The 24,451-nt window shown below is 43.9% G+C and overlaps 2 protein-coding genes across 3 annotated transcripts; one reads left to right on the top strand and one right to left on the bottom strand.

The window, feature by feature from the left end:
* Positions 1 to 944: 944 nt before the first annotated feature.
* COQ10B (coenzyme Q10B) lies at positions 945 to 13,351 on the top strand (the record flags this gene model as incomplete). The annotated part of the gene is made up of 5 exons (XM_080621003.1): positions 945 to 1,030; positions 4,699 to 4,845; positions 6,330 to 6,522; positions 8,943 to 9,044; positions 11,954 to 13,351. 5 exons carry the CDS (start codon positions 945 to 947, stop codon positions 12,119 to 12,121), a joined length of 696 nt encoding a protein of 231 aa, XP_080477129.1. The 3' UTR covers positions 12,122 to 13,351.
* Positions 13,352 to 14,060: 709 nt separating this feature from the next.
* On the bottom strand, positions 14,061 to 24,429 carry HSPD1 (heat shock protein family D (Hsp60) member 1; the record flags this gene model as incomplete). Of its 2 annotated transcripts, XM_080621002.1 has the most annotated exons (12): positions 14,061 to 14,831; positions 14,923 to 15,101; positions 15,648 to 15,822; positions 16,156 to 16,401; positions 17,308 to 17,407; positions 17,755 to 17,923; positions 18,309 to 18,402; positions 18,824 to 18,919; positions 19,595 to 19,677; positions 20,233 to 20,485; positions 23,314 to 23,489; positions 24,145 to 24,272. In XM_080621002.1, the coding sequence occupies 11 exons, from the start codon at positions 23,485 to 23,487 to the stop codon at positions 14,679 to 14,681; spliced, it is 1,722 nt and encodes a 573-aa protein (XP_080477128.1). In that variant the 3' UTR covers positions 14,061 to 14,678. The 2 variants fall into 2 exon arrangements, with proteins under 2 accessions (XP_080477128.1, XP_080477127.1); XM_080621001.1 differs by lacking the exon at positions 23,314 to 23,489 and having other exon boundaries at positions 24,145 to 24,429.
* Positions 24,430 to 24,451: the final 22 nt, after the last annotated feature.

The raw sequence follows: 24,451 nt of genomic DNA, 5'->3' as shown, positions 1-24,451 counted from the left end.
GTCCACCAAGTGTTGAATTAAAAAAAAATAAAAATACTGTTTAATGGAAATTGGTTTTGTAGACTCACTTTTAAACAACTTATGTGTAACACATGATTGCATATAATACAAAACGCGTGATTAGACGGTATCTAAACAGTGGCTTTTCAAATGCAGAGCAGCTGTAAAACATACTTTTGTTAAGGGAGCTTGTATTTGAAAAGCAAACTATGAGAAAGCATAAGTAACACCACGACTTTTCCATGTCTGTTTGTAGCTAAACGATGCTCTGCGACTGTAACCGGGTCTGTAGAGGCAGCGGTAGCTCTTAATGACGTTGATAATCGCACACTCATCGAGCAGGAGCGGGCTAAGCACCACAGCGCCGCACACCTGCGGGCGCAGCCCTTTGCTGAGGGAAGCCGGTGTGACTCTCTCAAGGGCCCTGTCACTCCCCCCACGCGGCTAGGTGGGTGGGTGGGTGCCAAGGGGCCTTTCTAAGCCACTTCGACAGCCGAGGGCTCTCCCTGGCTGCTCCGCGACCTGCTCCCGCTGCCCGCAGCTCTTCGAGGCGCGGGGGGGACTCAGCACGGCCCAATCCGGTCGGGTCCGTCCCTCAGCCGGGGCTGCCCCCGCCCCTCCCCAGTCACGCGCGCGGCGGGGCCAGGCGGGGAGGGCCGGGGGCTGCTCGCACAAGCCCAATTATAGCCGTGCGCGGGGCTCGCGCTCCGCCGGGCCAATCAGGAGCAGGGCTTCTCCCCGCTACCCCCCCCCCCCCCCCCATCCGCGCCGGCCCGAGGGAGCAGTCTCGTGACCGAGCGCGCGCCGCTCCCGCCACGTCCGGCCGGCCCCTCAGCGGCGATAGGCGGTTGGGCCTGCGCGGCGGGGGCGCGGCTCCGCGCTGGCAGCCGTTAGGCAGCGCGCGGCCCGGCGGGCGGGGCAGCCGGCGAGGAGCGGGGCCCGAGATGGCGCGGAGCGGCCGGTCGCTCGGCAGGGCGCTGGCAGGAGGGCTCACTGCCGCCCCGCCGCCACCGCGCCCGGCCGCTGTCAGGTACGGGGGTCGAGGCGGAGTGACCGCGGGGGTGACAGTTAGGGTCCCACCGCGGCTCCTCCCACAGCCGCTGCGCCGCTCCCCTCCGCCCGCCGGGTGGCCCCGCGGTAGCTCGGGGGAGCCGCGGGCAGGGCCGAGCCCGGGGCGGGGCTGCCTGAGGCGCGCACTGCCTCAGCCCGCTCCACAGCGGCAGCTCCCGGGCGAGACCCTGCCCGGCTCGTCCCGCCCTGGGAGCGGGGCAGGAGGGACGCTGGTGACTTTGGGAAAGGGGAAAGGAGCCCCCAGGTCCGCGTTCCGCGGGGGGAGGCTGAGGCGCTGCCCTCAGCTGCGGTACCTGTTGGCTCTTTTCAACGCGGCCAGTGCCGATGGAAGAACAGGCTATTACCAGATGATGAAGTTGCCTCTTCTTTGCTCGAGCCGCTTGCGTAACTTTGAGCAATCCGTAACAGAGATGAAAAACTGAGTAAAGCGCCCGGATGTTTTCCACTTCAAATAACGCAACAAGTTCCTTATCCCCTGATCACATGAAGGCTGGCTGGAGCTACCTGAGAAACAAATATGCTTTGGGGGAAGGGTTGATCTTGTAACTGAAAGAAAAAGAACAAGCAGATAAGAGAGAGTGCTATTTTAAAACCTTAGGAGAAGAAAAGGTTCTAATGTTATGGCAGTGCCACTGTGTTTCTTTGTTAAATTCAAAGTCCTACTGTCATCCTCATAAACCAGTGAAAAAGTGGAATAGAGTTTGGTTCATGATGTCAAATTTCAAGCATCTGGCATAATCATTACAGTGGTAGAATGTCAACTTGGACCACCATTTCTGGCCGATTAGTCTGGGTGTTTTCATCATTTAGGATGTGTTTGCAGTATTAAAATGGTTCTATCCTGATAAACGTAATTGCTGTTTTTAAAAGTAATTTGTTAGAGTCTTGAGGGCAAAATCGGTTACTGAGAAGATGTTCAGTACAGGGAAATTCATTAAGTAACTGGTTGCAAACTAAGTTTGAACCTGTTTCTCGAGTAAGGTAGGACCATCTTGCAGCTGGTTTTAAACAAGTACAAGCTAAATCCAAAACAGCACTATATTACTTGTAGCTTTGAAGCTGGGGATGGATACTTTCACGTTCTGTACCTGTTATCAACTCAGCAGACCCCTTAAAGTCCTGAGCAGCAGACTTCAAGAACTCAGGCGGTAAATTAGGCTCATTCAGACTGAGATGACACTTGTTGGCAACACTCATTTTTTGGCAATGGGAACAGCTGTCAACAGAGAATTTGAATCAACTCATGTCTCGCAGACCATAAAGTGGCCATCAGAGCCCACTAACCTTATGGAACTAACAGTTGTGATAACAGTAAACACAATTGCCCTGGTGTGCTCTTACAGCTAATTTCAGTCTTTATAGTCAGGAGTTCAAGATCTCTTTTTACAAAAATAAGTTAATCTTCAGGTTTAGAAAATTTTGTAGTTATTAAAAATGATCACTGAATACAGATCACTTACGTACATATACCATAGACCAGTAAATGTTTCCTTTCAGGCCATAGAAGTCAGGTGAGACTGTGGTCAGTGCCCAAATGTTTACTGAGAAAGCAGTGAGTGGCAGGAATTGAACAATGCCAGTAAGAGCAGTGTGAGCAGATACGGTTGTTTAACTGCTGGAGCATAATACAGAGGTGGCCCTTGCGTCTGAATGCTAGTAAGGGCTTGGCTTTTCTTCTGTGGCCTTGATCAGGTTCACAAAAACATGTGTGACAGTCCATTGGAATCCATGCGTTTGTGATTCCTTGAAAAAGCGGTGTGCTTTCCTGAACTGGAACGAAGCCCAGTACACTGTGACAGCATCTGCTTTTCTTCAGATAAAATCGTGGGAGAGGTGAAGCCTCCCCGTGTTTGTTAGCATTATAGCCTCTCTTAACCTTGCCTTCCTTGAACGACAATGTCATTGTGAAAGGGACATTGTCTTACAGCAGCTAAAAGATTATGTGTAGATATTGTTTTTCAGCCTGATACAGCTCTAGATTAAACTGCATGAAAAATATACTGGCATAGCATTACAGTAAAACCAAACCAAGAATAGAAACCTGGCAGCTAATTTGGACTGTGTACTGTAGGTAGTCCTGGATAGAGAAAATAATTTTAATTAGCTCTCCAGAATGAGGTCTGGTCCAAGCATCTGAACACTTTCTATGAACCTGGTTGGGGCAGCTACAATGTTACTGGCACTCTCCAGCATTTCTATGAAAGCAATGCTCTTCCTTAACAGTCTTGTCCAATTTGTGTGGAAAAAAACCAAACCATGTTTTCTATGTCCCTTGAGATACAGCTGCAAACATTTGCAGAGTTTGTTGTCCAGACTTTTAAAGTCAACCTATTATTTAATCATTTTGATACCATACTTCTGTCCCATTTTAAGTAATTCCTTCTCATCTCTCTGTATCACAGCTGCTTATTTATTTGTAAAAGGTCTGCACAGATTGTTTCTAATCCGCTGATGATTATTTTCCACTGAACTCAATACCAATTTATTATTTGCCTGTCTCCAAATACAGTGACCATATAAACCAATGTGGTCAGGCCCAGATTATTACTGTGTTTCTTTAGAATTCATAGTTACATTGATTTTTAATGAGCAGAATAATAATTTTAATTGTTTAAAATTGGCAACTGTAACTCGCTAGACTACTTTGATGGTTAGTAAAAAAATACATCTATCTGTTCACTGTGTTTAAAAAAACCCACCAAAACAACCGAACAAGTGTAATGCTAAGTGGGGAAAGTTGGTTCCATTTTTGACTATGTGAATCCAGAAGTATGGTCCTGATTGTTTAATTAGAGAAAGGAGAGAAAAAGACCTAGGTTGCTCTTTAGCTTATGTTTGTAGAATCACTGACAACAAATAGTGGCATTTTTAGCTTCCTTGTGCCAAAAAATCAGAGCCTTTGAGGTAGCATTTTGTGTCTTAACTGACTTTATCTAGGCAAAATCAGTAATTTAGCAAAATAGACCTATTAATCACAGTGGATATTTCTTAGATTTTTGTGCAGATGTTCACAAGGAACACAGAGGTACAATCTCAGAATTAATAGCATTTTTTAAAGGTAAATTGTTACATTTTACTTACAAATATACTGTGTCTGAGGTTTTGCATGATATATTCTCAAGGAAATGTAGAAAGCTGGGTAAACAATGCACTTTCTGAAAGGACTTTCAGAATGACATTGTCCTTTTAAGAGATGGATGGCAGAAGAGGGATTGTAGCAGTGTTCAGCTTCGTGTCTCCAGGTGGAACCTTCTCTTTGCATATTCCAAAAGGGTAAAGTGTTGCAGGCTGTGCGTTGATTTTGCTATTAAGAAAGCCAGTCCTGCAAGCTAAGTGCCTATGAGGCTTGTACATGAACTCAGGCTGCCAGTGTTTAATGAGAGCCTTTGTATTTTACTCTGCCACTTACTTTCCTCGTGACTGGGGGCTATTTTTAGTTTCTCCTAAGGAAAAAAAAGTCCCCGTTGTGTTTTTAATGGTCTGTGTACTGTTACAAGCATTTGTTTTTGTTTTTCCATCTGAATCTGACATTTTCTAGAACATTAAACAACAGATTGTCTCACCTGAATGTATTGTTATTTATTTTGCTGACATTAAATGCATCTAAGAACAATTTTAATGTTTCAGGCACTTGGCTTCTTGTGGTATTCTGATGACCAGAATTTCTCCTTCACGACTGCCTGTGAGGAGCCATGCCTTTTCAAGAACCTTCTTCAACATTGCTGCACCACTAGTAAACAAAAGAAAAGAATATTCTGAAAGAAGAATTATTGGGTTTGTATAGAAGTGTGGAAAGAGACTTTATGTGGTTATTGATTTTTGTGTTTGCTGTGGTTAAGCCAAAATGCTAGAAGTTAAAGGCTGAGCATCCCTGAAGACACATGCCCCAGTGACTCTGCCCAACTGGAGACTAGAAAGGAATTTTGACTTCTGGAATTTATAGAAATCAGGCTTTTCCAGTCTGAAACTGAGTATAAAAAAACCATGAACTCAAACCCCTTGCCTCACAGAAAGAAACTGCAGAAATAATCCTTCTATTCCATGACAAAACAAAAACAACCTTGAAAGGGAAAGAATACACTATTGATTTAATCTGGTGAAATGGGAACAAATCAGCAAGTGTGAAAACTCTTTTCCCTTCTGTCCCAAATACATGCCAGTGTTTGCACTTACATTATGTTGTACTTCTCACTCCTCAAAATTTTCTTTTCTTTGAAAGCAGGAAATTAGTTAGTTGTGTGATGAAGAAACTTAGGCACATAGAAAAAGACTTTGAAATCCCGTTTACCTTAAAGCTAGTGGGAAAATTCCAGCTCATTTCATGAGACTGGGATCTGCCCCCAGTCTTTAATCCACAATAGTATGAACTATTTGCTTAAAAAGCATAATGTTTTTACTATGCTTAACACTCATTTATGTGATAGTTGTTGAACTGCAACAGATTTCCCATATTCACTTAAAAAGAGCCTTTGTCCAGTACTTACTGTTGAGTACTGTTGAACATGTGCTTCATTTTAAACGCACGTGGAATTAAGCATGTGCTTCGATTCTTTTCCAAGTCAGAACTAAAAACCAAAAACCATAGCTATATAATACTTTGCCACATTACAGTAGAATCAAATAAAATGTTGCCACCACCATATTCTTTCATGTGATTTCAATATCCTACTTGAGCCAGGGGAGCTGGACAAGATGATATCCAGAGGTTCCTTCCAACCTCAGCCATTCTGTGAGGTTTTTCCATTGCATGTATTTTTAATTAAGCTTTTTTATTTGGGCTAAAATAAGGAAAGTAGTGTTCCTCTATTTAAACCTTATGAAATATAGTACGTCAGTCCTGATACACCTTTTCTGTGTAGCCATGAAGTGTGGATTCTGTATGTGGAATGTCTAAGATGGACCTAAACGAAGACCAGCTGTGCTGGGAAAAGTATTTTTCCCATTTGAAACATATGCATATTTACCTGATAATACAGAAAGTAGCAGACACCAGGTTCACTGTTCACTAACTTTACTGCTGGATGTTGTGTGGCGTTTTGCTTCTTAAAGCAAAGAGTTGTACCAGTTTATTACTTTTTTTTACCTCTTAATTACCAAAGGTGCATTTTTAATTTCCAGAAACAGTGGTATGTTTGCAGGTGACTTTTATGTTCACCTTTCAAACTGTGTATGCCATTTATACCATCTTTGAGACTTTTTAATACTGAATTTGAGGTTAATATGCCTTGTAACTGTTATGTTAATGTTTCTGTTTCCAGGTATTCAATGCAGGAAATGTATGAAGTTGTGGCTGTTGTGGAGAATTACAAACTATTTGTTCCTTGGTGTAAAAAGTCAGATGTATTAACAAAGCGCTCTGGATACTGCAAAGCACAGTTAGAAATCGGATTCCCTCCTGTAGTAGAGACGTATACGTCGGTTGTTACCCTAGTGAGACCTCATTTAGTTAAGGTAACTGTTTTGTTGTGTTTTTTTTTCTTAGCTGTAACTTTCTGTAACCTTTGAAAATCAAATATTCCAGGAATGTCTTGCTTCAAAACAAAATTTGTAATGGAAGTGCTTCATGTGGCTCAAAATCTATTGCTTTTAAGATTTTAGATTAACTGGGGAGAATTTTAATGTGCTTTTATAATACAACCTGGCAAATGGTGGTGGTGAGTTGCATTTTAATTTGCCTTTGCTGGAGAAACTGGCAACCATTAATAAGAGATACCATTTCTGTTTGGTTTTGTTATAGTTTTTTCCTCTCTAAATGCAAAATTAATACTGACTTAAAAGTTATCTTTGACTGTAGCTTCTGATGCCTTAGCAAAATTGGTATCTGTTATTACTTCTCTTCTGACAATTTTAACTAGTTAATATGAGAAGTCTAAAACTGAGCTGAAGAGCTTGTTATTCAGTGTACTGAAGAGAAGACAGAGTAGATTTAAAGACCATGTTTTAGAATTACTTTGTTCAGAAGAGAAGCAGTTGTATTTCTCCTCCTTTCAGCTCTTCAAGAGCAATAATTAAAATAAAAATATAAAGGGAGAGATTTTAAATGATGTCTGGATCTTTTAACTACTTGTTTGCCTTACGTGTTCAAATCAGTTTTGGCAAGGAACAGCTCAGAACAGATTCCTTACAGCAAAACTGCCTCTCCCTTCATGTGGCAGATCTTGATTATTTCTTAGATTAACTAGTGAAACTACTACAGTTATTGCTGCTCAAGATAATTGTTTAGATATCCTATTTCACTATTCTTTATCAGGCTTCCTGTTAAAAGACATTGCTTACAACAGAAAATAGGTGTAGGTTTGAGTACAGGGGAGACATAAGCTTGGAAAGGAATATGCTAAGTCCCTTTACTCAAGGTACTTACTGATTCTGGAAAGAAAAAAGTCTCTACTAAGGAAGTTGAGCAGCTTACAATGGGAAAATTTGCATTTTACATGCTGACTGCTCTCCCTTTCTACTCTTTCTTGACAAGACTGGACCCTTTTCCCCTCTAATTCACTTGAATGGGGAACTCTTGTCTCAAAAAAGACCACAGAAGTGGTGAGGAAAGCCATTTCTTTAGAATTCCTCCTTGACTTACTAGCCCTTTCTCCGCTGGGATTGTTTCACTTAGAAGTTTACATTATATTCATGTAACTGTAGGAACATTTCTAGAGAAGCAACTGTTTGGACTACTTCACTGGCCTCAGAAATAACTCTGGGCAAAGGCACCTTGCAGGCTGGTCTAGCATAGCAGGCTACTGGTGCCAACAAAATGAGCAGTGGAAAAATCACACTGGTAGCAGCAGCTACCAGGGAAGCACGGAATGTGTTTGCTACTTACAAGGTTGGGAGGAAGGGGGACACAGTGGCAATTTTCCTGTTCTTTCTGCCCTTCTGGCAGCTGCAGGAAAAGCAAACCCAGCTCTTTGAGGCTAATCTTCCCTCCACTCCTCCCCTTTCTGCTGAAGAAGTTGCAAGGTACTGCATCTCATTCCTGGGCAGAAAAATGTAGGCATTTTTGTGCTGCTGATTGATCTTGGAGATGGCTTACCTTACCACAGCTTTCAAAGCATGAGCAATACCTATTCATTATGTGTAGTCTTGTTGGAGCAGAGCTGCTTGTGGTAACAGAAAGAACTTGTAAAAACAAGTTAAAAAAGTAAAGTTACAGAAATTCTCTCTGAAAATTCCAAGCCAGTTGAGATTACAGCCTCAAAATTAGCTGTATGTGTCAAAAGCAAAACCAGTGACAGTAAGGATCCTATTGTCACAAAAACTATGAAGCTGACTACAGCGAATACTTTGTTGTTTTGAAGGAAGATTGTATGCAGGCACTCCTGGAAGGTTAGGTATGGCTTAGCTGGTAACTAAAAGTCAACATATAAGCTGATTATGAACTTGAGTGTATAGTCTTACTGGCTTCATGGTAGCTTTTTGATCACAATAGTATCTTGTGACAGGTGATGCTTGGAGTTTGTCTTCAGTGAGGTTTATTTTGATGCTAAGTATTCCTGCAGCCCGAGACTACCAGTCCTTATATCAGTATATAAAGAAAAAAAGTACAAACCCAGTTAATATCTGTATCCTTTGCTTAAAGCAATGTTGTTCAAAATTCTGGTATATAGCATGAGCATTATTCTGATGTTCCATGCATCATACTAGCGATCTGTTTTATGACTCTCAACAAGAGTTTTTCCTCTCCCTTAAAAGCAATTTAGTTATTTTGCCATAAATGACACTGGGCAAATGGGATCTCATGCTGGCTGCACTGTAAGAATAATTTTAACTATCTCTTCACCTTCACTGTCTAACAAAATGCAAACTACAGTAATAGCAATTTGTCACATCTGCACAAGCCTAATTGTAGCTTCACTTTTTCAACTCTATTTTAGGCATCCTGCACCGATGGGAAACTATTTAATCACTTGGAAACAGTATGGCGTTTCAGCCCAGGTATCCCTGGTTATCCAAGGACATGTACATTGGATTTTTCAGTAAGTAGTGGCATTCAGACTATCACATGCTGGGAACAGGGCATGGAAACAGTATCTTCAACTGTGGGTTTTTTTATTAAATGTGTGGTACTCATTCGTTTGGGTTTTTTTTTATTTTTTAACACAAACCAAGTTAGTTTTAGTCACTCCTAGCCAACAAATCCTGGAAAATTTACCATATGGAAACCACTACAGTGTCCTGTACAGATAGCAGTCTTCAGTGAGGAGTCCACATTTCATGAAACAGCCTAGGGACTGGCTTCTCTCACCCTACAATTCTAAACATGCTGAAGTTTTTAGTCAAATACAAAGGGAGAAATACTAAACATAATTTGCTATTTCCCCTTTAATTGCTCTATAACCTAAGTGTTCTTGGTACTAGAAAGTAGGTATTTTCCTATCTGTCCTGTTTGGCCTGCAGTTTGATCAGTTTAATTTCCTGGCTTCTAGTTTTACTTTTTGATGTATTTTTAATCTTACACCTTCCTTCTATAATGAAGGTATAACAGATTTTTGCTTGCACCTCTATGAAGGGATACCACTGCAGCTCAAAACTATCCTTCTTTAAATCCAGTACATGATTTAGGCTGTTACTCCTAGACAAGTTGTCTTTCACTCAAGTTATTGCTTTTCCATTTTGTCTATGTAGTCTGTCATCACATTGTTTTCTCACATTTTATAGTGTTACGGGTAGGTGTTGCATTGAGCATGTAACTAAATTGGAGTTCAGAACGGGATGCAAAATCGCACAGAAATGGGTTGATCCTGCTGCCCTCTACTGGGATTCTCTGCTTTAAGAATTATCTTCTGTGAATAAAAAGAACAGCTTTTGGAGTATTTGTAAAGTAGCACATTAATCGCCTGAGGTAGCAACTTTCAGCTTATTGCAATTCATACAGTTCAACAGTAAAAATTAACCTATATGCACTCCAACAAATACATTTCTCATGGGATTTGCCAATGACGTTTGCGTGTTATTTGCTTGTGATATTTTCATTTCTCCAGGCAAATAAGTGTCAGATCCTGCTACTAACCAGTACATGTAAATGTTTAAACCCTATAATCTAAATACTGAATCTGTGAGGAAAACTCCGCACACCACCTTTTGACATTTCAGGTCAAGAATTTCAGCTAAAGGGAGTCAAAACTGGGCTTAATATGGACATTTTCACTTTCTTGGGGAAAAACTACCTATACTTGTGACTGCTTACCCCATTTTGAGGTAGCAGAAGCAAATGTAGCCAGCTGAGAAGTGGGTTGCCTCAACAAAGGCAAGTCCTGATGGACTCTAACCCTTGCTAGTTACTGACCTGCTGTGTTACTTGCCTCTGGGCCTGTGCAGGTAGGGATGATAAGCATTTCACAACAACCTTCTCAAAATCTACTGTGCAGTTACAGATACTGGAGAGAAAACTCTGATTTCAGGAATGTTCATTTGCTTTAGAAAATGTAATTTGAGTTTTGGGTTATGCTGGTTCCCACAAGTTACTGTATCCTGCTTTGCTAGCTTGATGCCAGAAGACATATACAAGCAGCAGAGAACTCTGGTTTCAGCTCCTAAATGACTTGGTATATAGATTGAAGCCCACCACCATTTTTACCACGTGCAAACTTTGCGTGTGCTGTACCTGAAGTTTTTACGTAGTAACTGAACATGATGCCAAACTCCTTATCCCTGGCCTGCACAACTCTACATGCTCTGAACTACAGCTTTCATACTTTCAAAAGGCACGTTAATTTTACTGATGCTTGAGGTCAAGCAAATTGTAAGTGAAGCTACCCTTGGCTTACAGGCCAAGTGGTTTAATTACTTGTGTGCTCCTGTGTTGCAGTTAATGTGCATTACTCATAAGCTATTTGAGAGCAGCTGCATTTGCTCAATTTAACATTTAATCTGCTGATTTTTCAGGAGTGACAAAAATACTTCAATCTCAATCCAAAAGACATGCTATAGCAGGAGTGGTCACATTGCAGAAGAGCAACCTGCTTTTCCTGAAAAGTCTGTGATCATTTTGGGAAGCGTTGTGTTCCTAAAAAATACCATTCCATGGTCTTAGGGGAATACTGTTTAACTAGGCTGAAGGCCAGCACAGCAGAAAAATGTAATTGAAGACTATTAGACATAAAAATGACCTTTTCTTCTGAGGGTGGAGAGAAAAGGCAACTCCCTGCATGCCTGCCTTAACAGTTAACTGCTGCAGTAGCTTCAGTTAAAATGCAAGATTCAGCAGCTAAAAGAAAATGCAGAAGCTCTAGTGCTGCGGTAAGAGGCCCAAGGGTGCAGCACAGAGAGCTTAACTATATATTAACTATATATTAGCTATAGGCTGACATTGCCTGCCTGTGTCAGGACAGTGTGGTTTGGCACACAAAATCAAATTTCTATCTCGTTTGAACATACCATAACTACAGCTACCAAGATGGAAAGACTGATTTAAAATGCTGATGTTTCACAGGTAACTATTTCGAGCTAGGTTTAAATGCCTCTTAGGTTTGCACCAGCTTACCTGTAAGTCTGCTGCCATGCCATGCAGGACTTTCTTCAGACAATTTATGGCCCTCAGGTGAATCCCGTGTGCAAAGTAACTGAGTTATTCTTTGTCAATAAGTTTTCATTATCCTGATTGTGATGCATCATTTATTAAGTAAAATAGAGTTTCAATAAATGGAAATGATTACCTCAAAAAACTGAAAGAAGGGATTCTAATTGAAGAGCTTGGGGAGACAGTCCTCTGACAAAGGAGTAAGGGTTTTCTTTGCAGACACACTCACCTGTAGCTCTGTTTTAACTGTTCTTTCTCCTGCAGCTTGCAGACTAACTGGAGATGCTTTAATGAAGTTGTCTTCTAACAGCATTTTACCACAATGGTAGACATAGAAAAACAATTCTGCTCTATTTTCTTAAACAGGTTTCTTTTGAATTTCGTTCACTTCTACACTCAAAACTTGCTACACTATTTTTTGATGAAGTGATAAAGCAGATGGTAGCTGCCTTTGAAAGAAGAGCATCCAAGCTCCATGGTCCAGAAACAAGCATACCTCGGGAGCTAATGCTCCATGAAGTTCATCAGACGTAAAGGGAACTGCAAGAACCTCCATTACAAACTTGTCTGTACACTTCATTTGTTCAAGAGGCGCCGTGCTCCTCCTTTGGGGCATCTATTTCATACCTGAGCTTTGTGTGTGATTTTATACTGTACAAAACACACCGGTTCAGCCAGATGCATATAGAATGCTCAAGCCACAGTCAGGGCAAACTTAAAGCCTTATCAACAACAGACACTTGGCAGCTTCTGTAACACAAGGGTCAGAGGCTGCCATTTATTAACTTGTCAAACAGTTTGTGTAATCACAGCCTAAGTTCTGCCTTAAGTTTATGGGAGGTTTTTTTTCAGCTTTGTAAAATACTTGTTTGGGGATTTGTTTTTTCAGCTTTGTAATATATGAACTCAAATTTAAGTTATTGGTAGCATAAGTGTAACTTAACAGCATCAACTTGGTCAACTCTGCCCCAGCACAGGAAAGTGGGCATTCTGGGTCTGTAGAGCATTAAACAGTCTCAACCATGGAGTAGCAGGTGCTTGTCAGCCAAGGGAGAGACAAGGGTTAAGTCAGGAGCCTCCAGCTGCTGCTTAACTCTGACCAATAACTGCTATAGAAAGACCACCACAACCTGAACACTCTTGATTTTTCCAGTAATTAAACATTAAGGGGTACATGTAACGTGAGGAGTGCCATAAATCAAGTGCAATGATTCCAGCCAGTGGTTTGTAGCTGTCTAGGCTCCAGCCACCAGTGAACGTGTAGCACATTTGGCAGGTGGAACTTGCTGACCTGCAGCTTTCACTGTCACACACTGCACTGGGCTTGGGATAGATACATCTCCTCTAATGTAATCACTTCCCAGTTCCAACCCAACTTTAAACCAAGTAGGTGAGCAATGCAGCTGTGAGAACTAAGGCACAGACACACAGTATTCTGTACCACAGAGCTCTTCTCCCTGGATGGAGGGAACAAGATGTCTTCCACTTACTGCAGGTAAGCATGCCCAAGGCCAGTTGTCACTTCAAGCCATACAACAGGGCTGAATCTTAGTTCTGTGGGTTTTTTCAGTACCATACTACCATTTAATTATCAGTCCATTACAACAGTAAAAGCTGTCTTGATTAAAAAAGATGTATCTTTAGTAGTTCTATTCCTGATGTTCTTTTTTATCTCTGAGGAAACATAAGGGAGTAAGGTCTGAACAGATATTAAAACCTATCTGCTGCCTTGCATTACCCAGTTTCCTTACCAAGATTAGGTGAAGCTTCTGGTCCTTCCTCCAGTGTCTGGAATCCACGTGGCTGCTATAAGCTGGTGTATTAGATGACACGGAAGGTATCCTTCAGGGCGGTCATCCCCAGAGCAGTTTCAGACCACTTTTCCAGAAAGAGCAATTGAAATTTCACACACCCCATCTGTGAAGGATAGCTCTTACTGAAGGAAGCTGGAGTGAGAGGTCAGTTTTACAGCGCTGAGAAGTTGTAAAGTGATGCTGGTTATTGAGACAGAGATGAACATGGACAAATTTGGGAATCCTGCTGAAGTTGGGAAAGCACGGATGATTTTACACATCCATGTTAAAAGCTGTGGCAGGTCAGCATGTGGCAAACAAAGCCATCACATAAGGGAAAGCAGCATCTAGTGCAAAGTAGTTCAAACTAAATCCTTGAGCCCATTATCAGAAAGCTGGAAGACAAGGCTGAAAGGCTCAAGGCAGCAGATAACCACGTGTTACACCTCAGCAAGAGAAGTATTTAAAAACCCACAGCCTTCTCAGCAAAGAGGACTTACCTGTTTCATATCCTCAAGGCACTTTTCCTCCCCAGCTATGCCCTGGACTGTCCATTCCAGCACCCCAGACAAGCAGTACAGACTGGGCAAAATAAAGTCAGTGCACAGGCCTCATTTTCAAAGCATTGTTTAATATTTCAAAGAACTGCAGTAAGATATTTCTTACCAAAACTGAAGTCGCTCGTGGTTCTGAGAAACATTCTAGACAAAGGAATGTTTCCTGGAGGGAAAGTTTCCTGGAGGGACAGACCCTGTCAGATTTCTAGTCAATCTGAGAAGCAGCAGCAGCGGTTTAAGGTTCTCCTGTGACTATGGCTTTGGGTGCAGATGAATAAGGTAATACAGTTTGTAACTTTTGAGCAGCTTGTTTTATTACAGAAAGGTCACATAACTGTGTATTTGCCTACTTCGTACACAATTCTCTAGTCTCACGCACAGTGGCTTCCAAGTTCTTCCTAGTACTGGCAAGCACTGATAAATTCCAAAACAGGACATCAAGTGCCTTAATTAAGTTTCAATCAGGACCTTGGCAGATGGATCTTGCACCCAGTTATCAGGAATGTACAAATGTCTTTATTCAAAAAATACAAAATAAATTATCTGTAGGCATGGACAATGACTGTAAACAATTACACGTGTGTTAAATGAAATCCAGTAACTGGTGGTTACAGTGATTCTTTTCAACACCAGCCTCACTGCAGTCACTATCCACCCTCCCGCACTGACAGCTCAGGTTTTTGAAATCAGAACTGTCAAGTCTTTGACAGCCCAGCTCATGATGCATCCCCATCCCAGGAATTAGAACATGCCCCCTCCCATTCCTCCACCCATCCCACCCATTCCTCCCATTGCTGGCTCCTTTTCTTCTTTCGGCATCTCAGTGACCACTGCTTCTGCAGTCGATAAGAGAGACGCAACACCAGCGGCGTCCACCAGAGCAGTTCTCACGACCTGAAAATAGGGAAGAAAGTAACTTCATCCCTGCTGCCAGCACATGACATGGGAGGAAGGAAAGCTGAGAATCAAGACTGGTTTAGGTTACCTTTGTGGGGTCTATGATTCCTTTTTCTACCATATTTACAAAGTCCCCGAGCATTGCATCGTAGCCAACTTCTGAGGGACTCTGCAGGATTTTTTCAACTATTAGTGAGCCTTCAACACCTGCGTTCTTTGCGATCGTCATTGCTGGGATTCTCAGTGTTCTCTTTATTATTTCAATGCCTGTAAGAAAAAGGATGTTTACAATTACATGCTACATACACTGCTCCTACTGCCAAGGCATGCCCTCACGTGCTGGAGATTAACACGAGGAGAACCCTTTGAGCCAAGAGCATGAGCTGGTTTTATCACTTCCAGAGAAAAAAAATTCTTTGCCACTTGACACTTATCAATACATGACATCTTTGCAGGATATTCACACACATTTTTGGTCCTGTAACACAGCATACAGCCCTTTTCCATCTGCTTTGCCACACAATCTCTTAAGTATTCTTAGATTTTGTATCTGCTTGCAGTGGTGACAGTCAAGTCAATTCTTCCATTAATGGTTTGCAGTTCTCTGCAGGGATAATGGCTGCTTTGTTTTTACTGGTTCCTCCACACCCAAGGCAGGGATGCAGCAAAGCTCCTTCCTGCTTCCTATTTACTTCTAAAAGATCTAACTCCAAATTCAGTGAAAGCAACCAGTCCTTAAGTTTTGCAATGCCTCAGGACAGGAGAATGTCTGTTCTTAACACCTCCACACACACATGCAAGTAATTCACTTACCAATTTTCTGGTCTTCATTAGCTGGAGATAAAGCATCTAAAGCTGGAATGCAGCGAAGCAACGCACAGCCACCGCCCGGAACAATGCCTTCCTCCACAGCAGCACGGGTCGCATTCAGGGCATCAGTAACTCTGTCCTTCTTCTCATTCACTTCAACATCACTGGTGCCACCAACCTGCCATGCAGCAAACCACATGTCAAAGTCCACACTCTTGGCCTGGCTGGGGGAGCACTGCTGGCTACACCACTGCTGCACAGAACTAAGTGGCACTGAAAAGCACCAGACAGCAAACCCCTGCTTCTCTCCTGTACCTCAGCACCCTAAAAGCCAAAGCAATCAACTGCAACTGTGTGTTCCATCAAGTTCTTAACACAGAATCATAGCACTGTAAATGTAGCCAAAGTGCTTATCCCAACCAGCTGCCAAGACTGCATGACCCCCACAGAGTTGTAACTTGCACTGGCAACGGAGGACTGATGCCCTTTCCCAGGAAGTTTAACTTCTCACCTTCAATACTGCTACTCCATCAGAGAGTTTGGCCAACCGCTCATTCAGTTTCTCTTTTTCATATTCGCTTGTGGTAACTTCCAGCTGTTCAATGATTTCCTGAATGCGTTTTTCAATTTGAGCCTTTTCACCCTTCCCCTTTAGGAGCATGGTATCATCCTTTGTCACAATGACCTCTCCAACTTTACCGAAGTCATGAGGCTGAACATCTTCCACATTTAGGGTCAAACCCTCTTCTCCAAATACCTGAGACAAATCATGTGAAAGGTTGGAATTCACAGCTCCTCCATACGTGCAGCATTTGTCACTCAGACACACAAACACATACAGCAGGTTAACAGGGCAAAACAATCACACCACTGCAGCCAAGCTCAACAGAACTCTTCCCTTCTGCTAACAGAGTTCAAGCATGTGGGTACCTCACAAACTGGCCCTCAGAACAGGGAACTGCCCCCTTCCTATTCGTGACTGACTCACGTAACACACCAATTCCAAGTGCTTGGAGAGTGGAGCTATGTTAAGAGTCCTCCCTGTCTTTTCAGAAGTTATGGATATTGGCACTAAACTGAGTCTAGACTACAACTGGTTGGCTTGTTACTTTGTGCCCCTCTTCTTGACATTAACCAGTAAGCTTAAACATTAAGTTTTAATTCAACAACCACCTCTGGATCCCAGTAGCATGCTATGAAATGTATATAAAAAACTGCAGTGTCAAGGGACACTGATCAGCCCATCAACTATTCACAAAGTTAGACAGATATTCCACACTTGTGAAAGAATTGTATTTGCCATACTTGAGTCTGGGCAATTGTGAGACCATCAGTTTTATAGCAAGAAACCTTTGCTATTTCTAGGCAATTTCCATGAAGCTCCTCCACCCCCTTAACAACCTAAACGTTGCAAGGAAGTTGTGTGTAACTTCAGGCAGTTAAAAGGACATATTGGTCATGGCTGGCCAGGGCTGCACTGCACAGCAGTTATCAATAACTGCATTAAGAAAATAAAGATTGAAGCATTAGAACTACTGTTACATTCTTGAAAGGACAGTGTCCTCTAATACAAGCCATGGACCTAAAAATAGACATTCCTTTCCTCTTTGAATACCATTAGCATTTCTTTGAGCACAAAGCCAGTTAAAACATCATTACTTACAGCACCACCAGTAGCAATTGCCATATCCTTAAGCTGGTTTTTCCTGTTGTCACCAAAACCCGGTGCCTTTACAGCAACAACCTGAAGACCAACCTTCAGTCTGAAGAGAAGAATTCAGAGAGCAACACTTCATGTGTGTTCAGAGAACAAGTCTAATTACTAAATCAAATGATTTCAGCACAGCTCTAGCAAGCACACAAAGAGGCCTTCATGAACTGAGCTGGTTTTGCTCAGAAAGGTAGTCTGGAAACAAGCAAAGCTCTGTCCAGACTGATGCAAAGTATGGCTGTGGGCAAAAGCTGCTGCTCCTTTGGTACTGGTAAGAGACCAGGGCACAGCACTGCACCACAGCAAATTCAAACAACATGCTTTTGTACACGTTCCCTTAGAAGGATGGATATGCAAAAAACCCCTTATTTGTCCAAAGGAATGGATTTTAAGCCTCACCTGTTTAAGACTAGAGTGCTGAGGGCTTCTCCATCAACATCTTCAGCAATGATGACCAAAGGTTTGCGGTTAGCATTGGCAATTTCAAGAGCAGGGACTATGGACTGTACGCTAGAGATTTTCTTTTCACTGATTAAAACATAAGCATCCTGGAATTCACATTTCTGGCCTGCAGAAACAACATGCAGCAACTGAAAAATACGGTTGTAAAAATGTTTCAAGCATTCCCTTAAGCTGAAGGAGTCACTCTGGAGCAATTGTTGCACTCAACAACAGCACTGAACAGAGACACAAACTGTTTTAACCAGGATCCACTTTCAGTTGTACATTGCTCTGGTGTGTCATGGAGCCAGCTCAATGTCAGCACTGGCACTGTCCACACTCAGCAACCTCAAGATTCCAACCTCTTACCAAGAGTTAACAGTTTCTGATGAGGAAGGACCCCGTTACACTTGCTGTTGTACACAGTGTAACAGACTACAGAGCCTTTGCAACAGTTACTCTTGCAAGTTTGAAATAAAGATAAGGTGCCTGACACCTTACTATTAACTTACCTTTGGTTGTATTAATAAAATATGGTGAGATGTAGCCTCTGTCAAATTTCATACCCTCAATGATTTCCAATTCATCATTTAGAGTCTTTCCATCCTGTTTAGATGCAAGAAAGTCTATGTTAAAGATCCTTTATTTAAAACAAAGGCACAGGTGTAGTTTTAGGATACTATGCACCACAGAATGAAGGGCTCTGCACCACATCAGTTTTAGGATCATAGAATGGTTTGGGTTGGAAAAGACCTTAAGATCATCTAGTTCCAACCCCCCTGCCATGGGCAGGGACACCTCACACTAAACCGTGTCGCCCAAGGCTCTGTCCAACTTGGCCCTGAACACTGCCAGGGATGGTAAGAACGAACAGTGATCAAACCCTGATCTAAATAATCTGGAAAGGAAGAAACTACAGCAGGATACCATATCTGAGCAGCAGCAACTACATCCCATGGCACAATGTCTCCTAAGTGGAGAGGAGACAGTTGCTTTGCACTTGGTCCGTATGTTGGCTGGTTCTTACCTTGACAGTGATCACACCCTTTCGACCAACTTTTTTCATTGCATCAGAGATTATATTTCCAACTTCCTGATCTCCATTTGCTGATATTGTGGCAACCTGAAACAGAAAGCCATTTCATCTCATTCCACAAAGCAAGCGGTTTGTTTCCCTGCTACAAAGAAAATCAGAACAACCCGCTTCAACTCTCCCATTTCCTGACATCATGGGACAGGCAGCTGCTGCAGGCACAGCCCCACAGGACACACCACTGCTACAAGCACTTGTGGCTCTTGGCCAGATTCCTGCACTGGGCTCACACAGGCTATCCCAACCCACAGCCATGGGGAAAAGAAAATAAGCCACAAGGGCCAACACATCTGGTGCCTGAAACCCAGCTGGCCACTGGGCACCCACCTAAACCTGAGCTGCTCACAGCAGATCTGCCACCCCCTGTAAGTCTGCATCCATCTCCCATCCATAACCACATCCGTGGTCTCATCGCTTCTTCCCAAGTAAGACAATTAAAGACATATTCTGGAATGAAACTTGAAGAAAACTATCCAACTTCTAGCAATGTAACTGAAGGCAGAACACTGGGAATTTTCAGTAACTCAAGAAAATAAACGCATTACCATGAAGACCATTCAATCAAATGTACCCTGAACCTTGCTATATGAAGAAAAACACCGTCATGTCTGCACACCGTAACTCCATTAAACCTGAGTTCACAAAACATGTTTTGAAGAACAGCTATGTTAAAGTGGTTTAAGTATTTTATTGATTGATTTTAACCTGTGCAATTTCTTCTGGAGTTGTAACAGGTTTGGACAGTTTCTTCAGTTCAGCTATGACAGCATCAACTGCAAGCATCACCCCTAAAGAACAGAACATTTGTGAGTGGACAAAGCAGGGTATACAGCACAGAAACAAGCCAACATAACCTCCCCCCCAAGCGGTTTAACTTTTAAGCCAAAGTCCACATTGCAAAATAAATCAAGTTTGCACATTCAAAAGTAAGTGGCTGGCAGTTCTAGTTCTGTATATATTGTCATTTGTACACATAGTGATGATGGTTTGGAATTGGTGGGACACACTTTCCGTTATGATTGAAATTCATGGCAAATTTATTTACACAGCACCAGTAAATTTATAGACTTGTCAAATTAATTAAATGCAGAAAGGGCTTTAGCTGGAGTTTACCTGTAACAAGTTAAACAACTGCATATAAAATAGTAAAAAGATTAGGAAAATAAAGAATACTTCAGAGTAAGTAACGGACACAAGGGGGTTCTCTACACATTGTTCTTCATATAAAGCTTTGAGTGGGTCACCAAAAGGAAAGTGACCTATTCAGGAAGCCAGTCAAATATGGGATATGAAAAGCCAACAAAACAGGGCTTAAACATTGAAAAGAAGGGAAAGAAACTCACCCCTCCTGATTTCTACTGGATTAGCACCTTTGCTGATCTTCTCAAAGCCTTCCTTGGCAATAGCACGTGCAAGGACCGTTGCAGTAGTGGTACCATCTCCCGCTTCTTCATTTGTGTTGTTGGCAACATCTTGAACTAACCTGGCTCCAATATTTTTGTATTTGTCTTTTAAGTCAATTGCTTTTGCTACTGTCACACCGTCTTTTGTCACTTTGGGACTTCCCCAGCTCTGTTCAATAATAACTGTTCTTCCCTGGGGGCACAAAAAACAAGTATTAAACTAAAGCCACATAATCCACAGCATATGACTAAGAGTTCACCTCAAGATCCTTTTGAACACCCACAGCAGAACAGAAACATCACCTCAAAGCACAGAGCTTTCAGCTGTGGCTTTTTTTCCAAGAACACATACTACCAAGGTGCTGCAGAACTGGGAAACAGCTCCAAGTTTTATACTGCATTCCCCAGCCATAATGCTTCATACCACAGGCCCAGAAGTCTGCAGTTAAACTAATCCTGGCCTTACAAAGAAAAATGGTTGGAGACATTCCCTTTAACAATGATGTTTTCACCTAAAATCGAAATATATCAACATAGTGAACTGATTTGCAAGATTTCTATTGCATCACAATAAAAAGTCTACGTGATTGAGAAACACTAATACAGACTCAATTCATTGCACATTCACAGGGTCGGAGAAGAAGCAGACACCTGCAAACCTCACTGGCGATTAGCAAAGGGAACTGAGAACACTTACCAAATCTGTGTTAGTGTGTTGCAATAATTTCTCAAGCACTGCAAGCTAAGGAGCCTTTCTTCTCCCAGCCCACACTTGCACTCAGCTGAAAGGCTGGACTATCCTATGCAACATCTACAGGCACAGTTAATACAGGAAACTATGGCCCATTCAGTGAACACAGGACAGCGGCAGATGCATCTGCACAAGTGGGTTGCTTGTTCCCAGATGAATTCAATAGCTTCAACAGCTGCCCCGATCAACCACATTCCAGTTCGAGCTGGAGAAGCAGCAACGCAGGAGTCATGCCTTGTCCAGCACTGCCCTGAGACTCTCCAGCAACCCTGACAGCCGGAGCTGTTAGCAGAGGGGAAGGAAGAGCAACTGCCCTTGCTCAGCAGCATGGCTCCCCGCTGGCCCTGCAGCACAAGTCCCCTCTCACCAGGCCCGGCTCGGAGCTGACTGTGCTGGCTCATGCCCAGGAACCGCCACAGCCCATCGCACACCAGCGCGCCTCCAGCCCCAAGCAGAGCGCGCATCACGTGCTGAGCCAGCCAGCTAAAGCCTCCCGTGCAGCGTGCTGCCTGCCCTGGGCTCCTCCCTAGCACACAGCCCACCCACAGCTGCCTCAGGGACTGAACCAGCTCTGGACTCCTGCCACGCACGCACAAGGCTGTGCTGCTTCTGAAGTACAGCTCCCTCCAGAAGCGGCTAAAGAAACGATGAGCTTCAGGCCTTGAACCTGCGAAAGCTTTACCTAATTCTAACTCTGCTACAACACGGTTATGCCAAAGTAATGCATCATCCGACTCCTTGCTGCCGTTTTATCTGAGATTCAAAACGGACGCAGGTCAGAGCGGTTCAAGAGGAAGAAAACTTTCTCCTGATCTTGATCCTGAGGATCCTGCTATGGGTAAGCTCTGAATTTATTTTGCTTAATTTTACTCTGTATTTTGACACGGTCTCATTCCACATGTTTGATGTGGAGAACAGTACAACAGATCTTATATCCTATCGTATTAAGTGACTTACACTCAACAAACACCTTTTATCTGTGCTTCTGAAGCAAGAAGCCCCACCAGTAAACACACACACGTTTTGCGTGGTCTTGCAGCTCAAGAATCCAAGCATTTACGTAAACTAGTTCTGACAAGGAACTCCATGTGTCGGCCGCAATACCAAAGGCTGTGTGAGACTGCAAACCACATTTCTTTCACTACAGAACAGTGCCACAGGGAATTTTCCTCACCACAGTGATATTTCCTAGAAACGCTGGAAGCAGAATCAGCCACCTCAGCGCAATCCCCACATCTCACACATGCATGAGAACAGCCAAGTGAGAACACTGGAACAAAACCCCCACAAGGTTGCAGTAAGTTGCATCAGAACTACCCTGTAACCAGTGCATTGGAATGATGCTGAGGCATTCCAAGCAGCCTGATCCACAAAAACAAGAGTTTTATTAACTGACTATGGTTAAACTTTGGTCCTGCATGGAAATCAACCACATCCTGCTGACATCACAGTTCCTTAACCTTCATCTGCTCAGCTTCTGGCGTCTTTCCTTTGAATAAAGATAATAGAGCACCAAAAAATGTGCAAGAACTACATGAATGAGTTTTATAGACACCAAGCAGCCCTGCAAAGACCTATCATACATACACTGTTACATGTACAGATATCCCTATGAACCCAAAGAAAACTAGTGTCTTTCCTTTCAAAAGGAATCTCATTTCAAGCCTTACTGCACATTGCATGACTGTGCAGAATACAGCAGCCAGGCTTCCAAAAGACCTAGATCTTACAGGGATCAGACACTGCGTCCTGTCCTGGAAGGAACAGGAACTAACGCCGCTGCCATGAAACTTCACTTAAGCTGGTAACATTTACCAGCCAACTGAGAACTCAGCATTACCTTTCAGCATTAACAAGGTGAAAGTAGTACTGAAAGTGATATAAAGCCATAATAAATATTAATAAAACCACACGCTATTTCCCCCCCCTCAAGACACAGTTACCCATTGCATTGCCACAGGCTATCAGCTGAGCCAAGGCAACCTACAGTGCACATCCCCACAACCTTCAAGCTGCTTAAACAAATAAACTGCTCCTCTCTCAGCGATCCAGTTCGTTTTGCTTGGTGGCCTTGAAAAGCACACGCGCCATTGTCATTGCTCAGGTGACAGAAAGGAGAACATGGCTGCTTGCAGCAGCGTGCTCATACCCTACACCTCGTGGTATGGACCTGCAGATGGTAATAATGCGGCTCTACCAAGCTAAAACAACTGCTTTCTACTGTGGTGCTTTCAATCAAGTCACAGCGTTAACATAAATTCCTCCCTTACCTTTGGCCCCATGGTGACTGCTACAGCATCTGCTAAAAGATCTACCCCCTGAAGCATAAGAGCTCTAGCATCTGCTCCAAACTTAACATCTTTTGCATATGCTCGTGTTAGATGGGGGGCAAGTGCTCTGGACACTGGTCTTATCTGACGGAGTACTGTCGGTAAACGGAGCATGTCTAGAAGATTAAAACAAACACAGAACAAAATATTACCGTTATACTTCTGCACAGCTACTTCTGGCATAAAAGCGAGGGAAAAGCATTCATGAGGTGAAACAAGTGATCCTGCGCTTTTAGTCTTCCTGCTGGTTCAAGTGGAGCGATATACAGGCAACCGCAGGTTAACAGGGCTGGGGAGCCCCAATGCACCCACCGAGCAGCCTGCAGCAGCCCCGAGCTGCCCCCACCAGGCCTTACCCGCCAGCTGCACAAGACAGCGGGAGGGCCCCGCGGAGAGGACCCCGCGCCGCGCAGGCTCCAAGTAAATGCAAAGGGCGGTGGGAGCGGGACCGGGCCCCACAGGCCCCCGGCCACATGGTCCGCTCCGTCAGGACACGCGCAGCAAGGTCAAGAGCCGCCCGCCCCCTGCCGCCAACGCGGCCACGCTGCAGCGCCGGGCCCCGCCGCACCGCGCCGCGCTGGGCCCACTGCGCGACCCCGCGCCAGCCCCCAGGCCCGCAGCCACGCCGCCGCGCACCCGGAGCAGGCCCAGTCACTCACGGCGCGGGCGACCCGTCCCCGAACGGTAACCGGTACCGCAGGGGGCACTAGCTCCAGGGCAACAACCCCTCCGGGCAAGGCAGGGCAGGGCCACGCCAGCCGCCTCACTCACCTGGGGGCAGCGCGGGGAGAAGCAGCGTGCGCCTCCACCGTCCGGACTGAGAGCTGAGCGGGCAGATCTGCGCGCACGAACGGGAACGCGCCAGGCACTCACTACCTCTGCCCCGCCCCGCGCCAGGCGCCGGCCCATGTGGGGCTCCGCACTGCCCGGCCCGGGAACCAGCATAGCCATGCAAGCCCCGCCCCGCCGGGAGGAGCGCGGCCGCGACAGCGCCAGGGCCCACTGCAGGGCCGCGGCGCCAGCACCGCTGTGCGCATGCGCGGAGCGCTCCCGCATGAACTATCCATGTTCCGGGGCC

The sequence above is a fragment of the Psittacula echo genome, assembly GCF_963264785.1.
Source record: "Psittacula echo genome assembly, chromosome: 6".
NCBI classification, from domain to species: domain Eukaryota; kingdom Metazoa; phylum Chordata; class Aves; order Psittaciformes; family Psittacidae; genus Psittacula; species Psittacula echo.
This window is presented reverse-complemented; position numbering and strand designations above follow the sequence as displayed.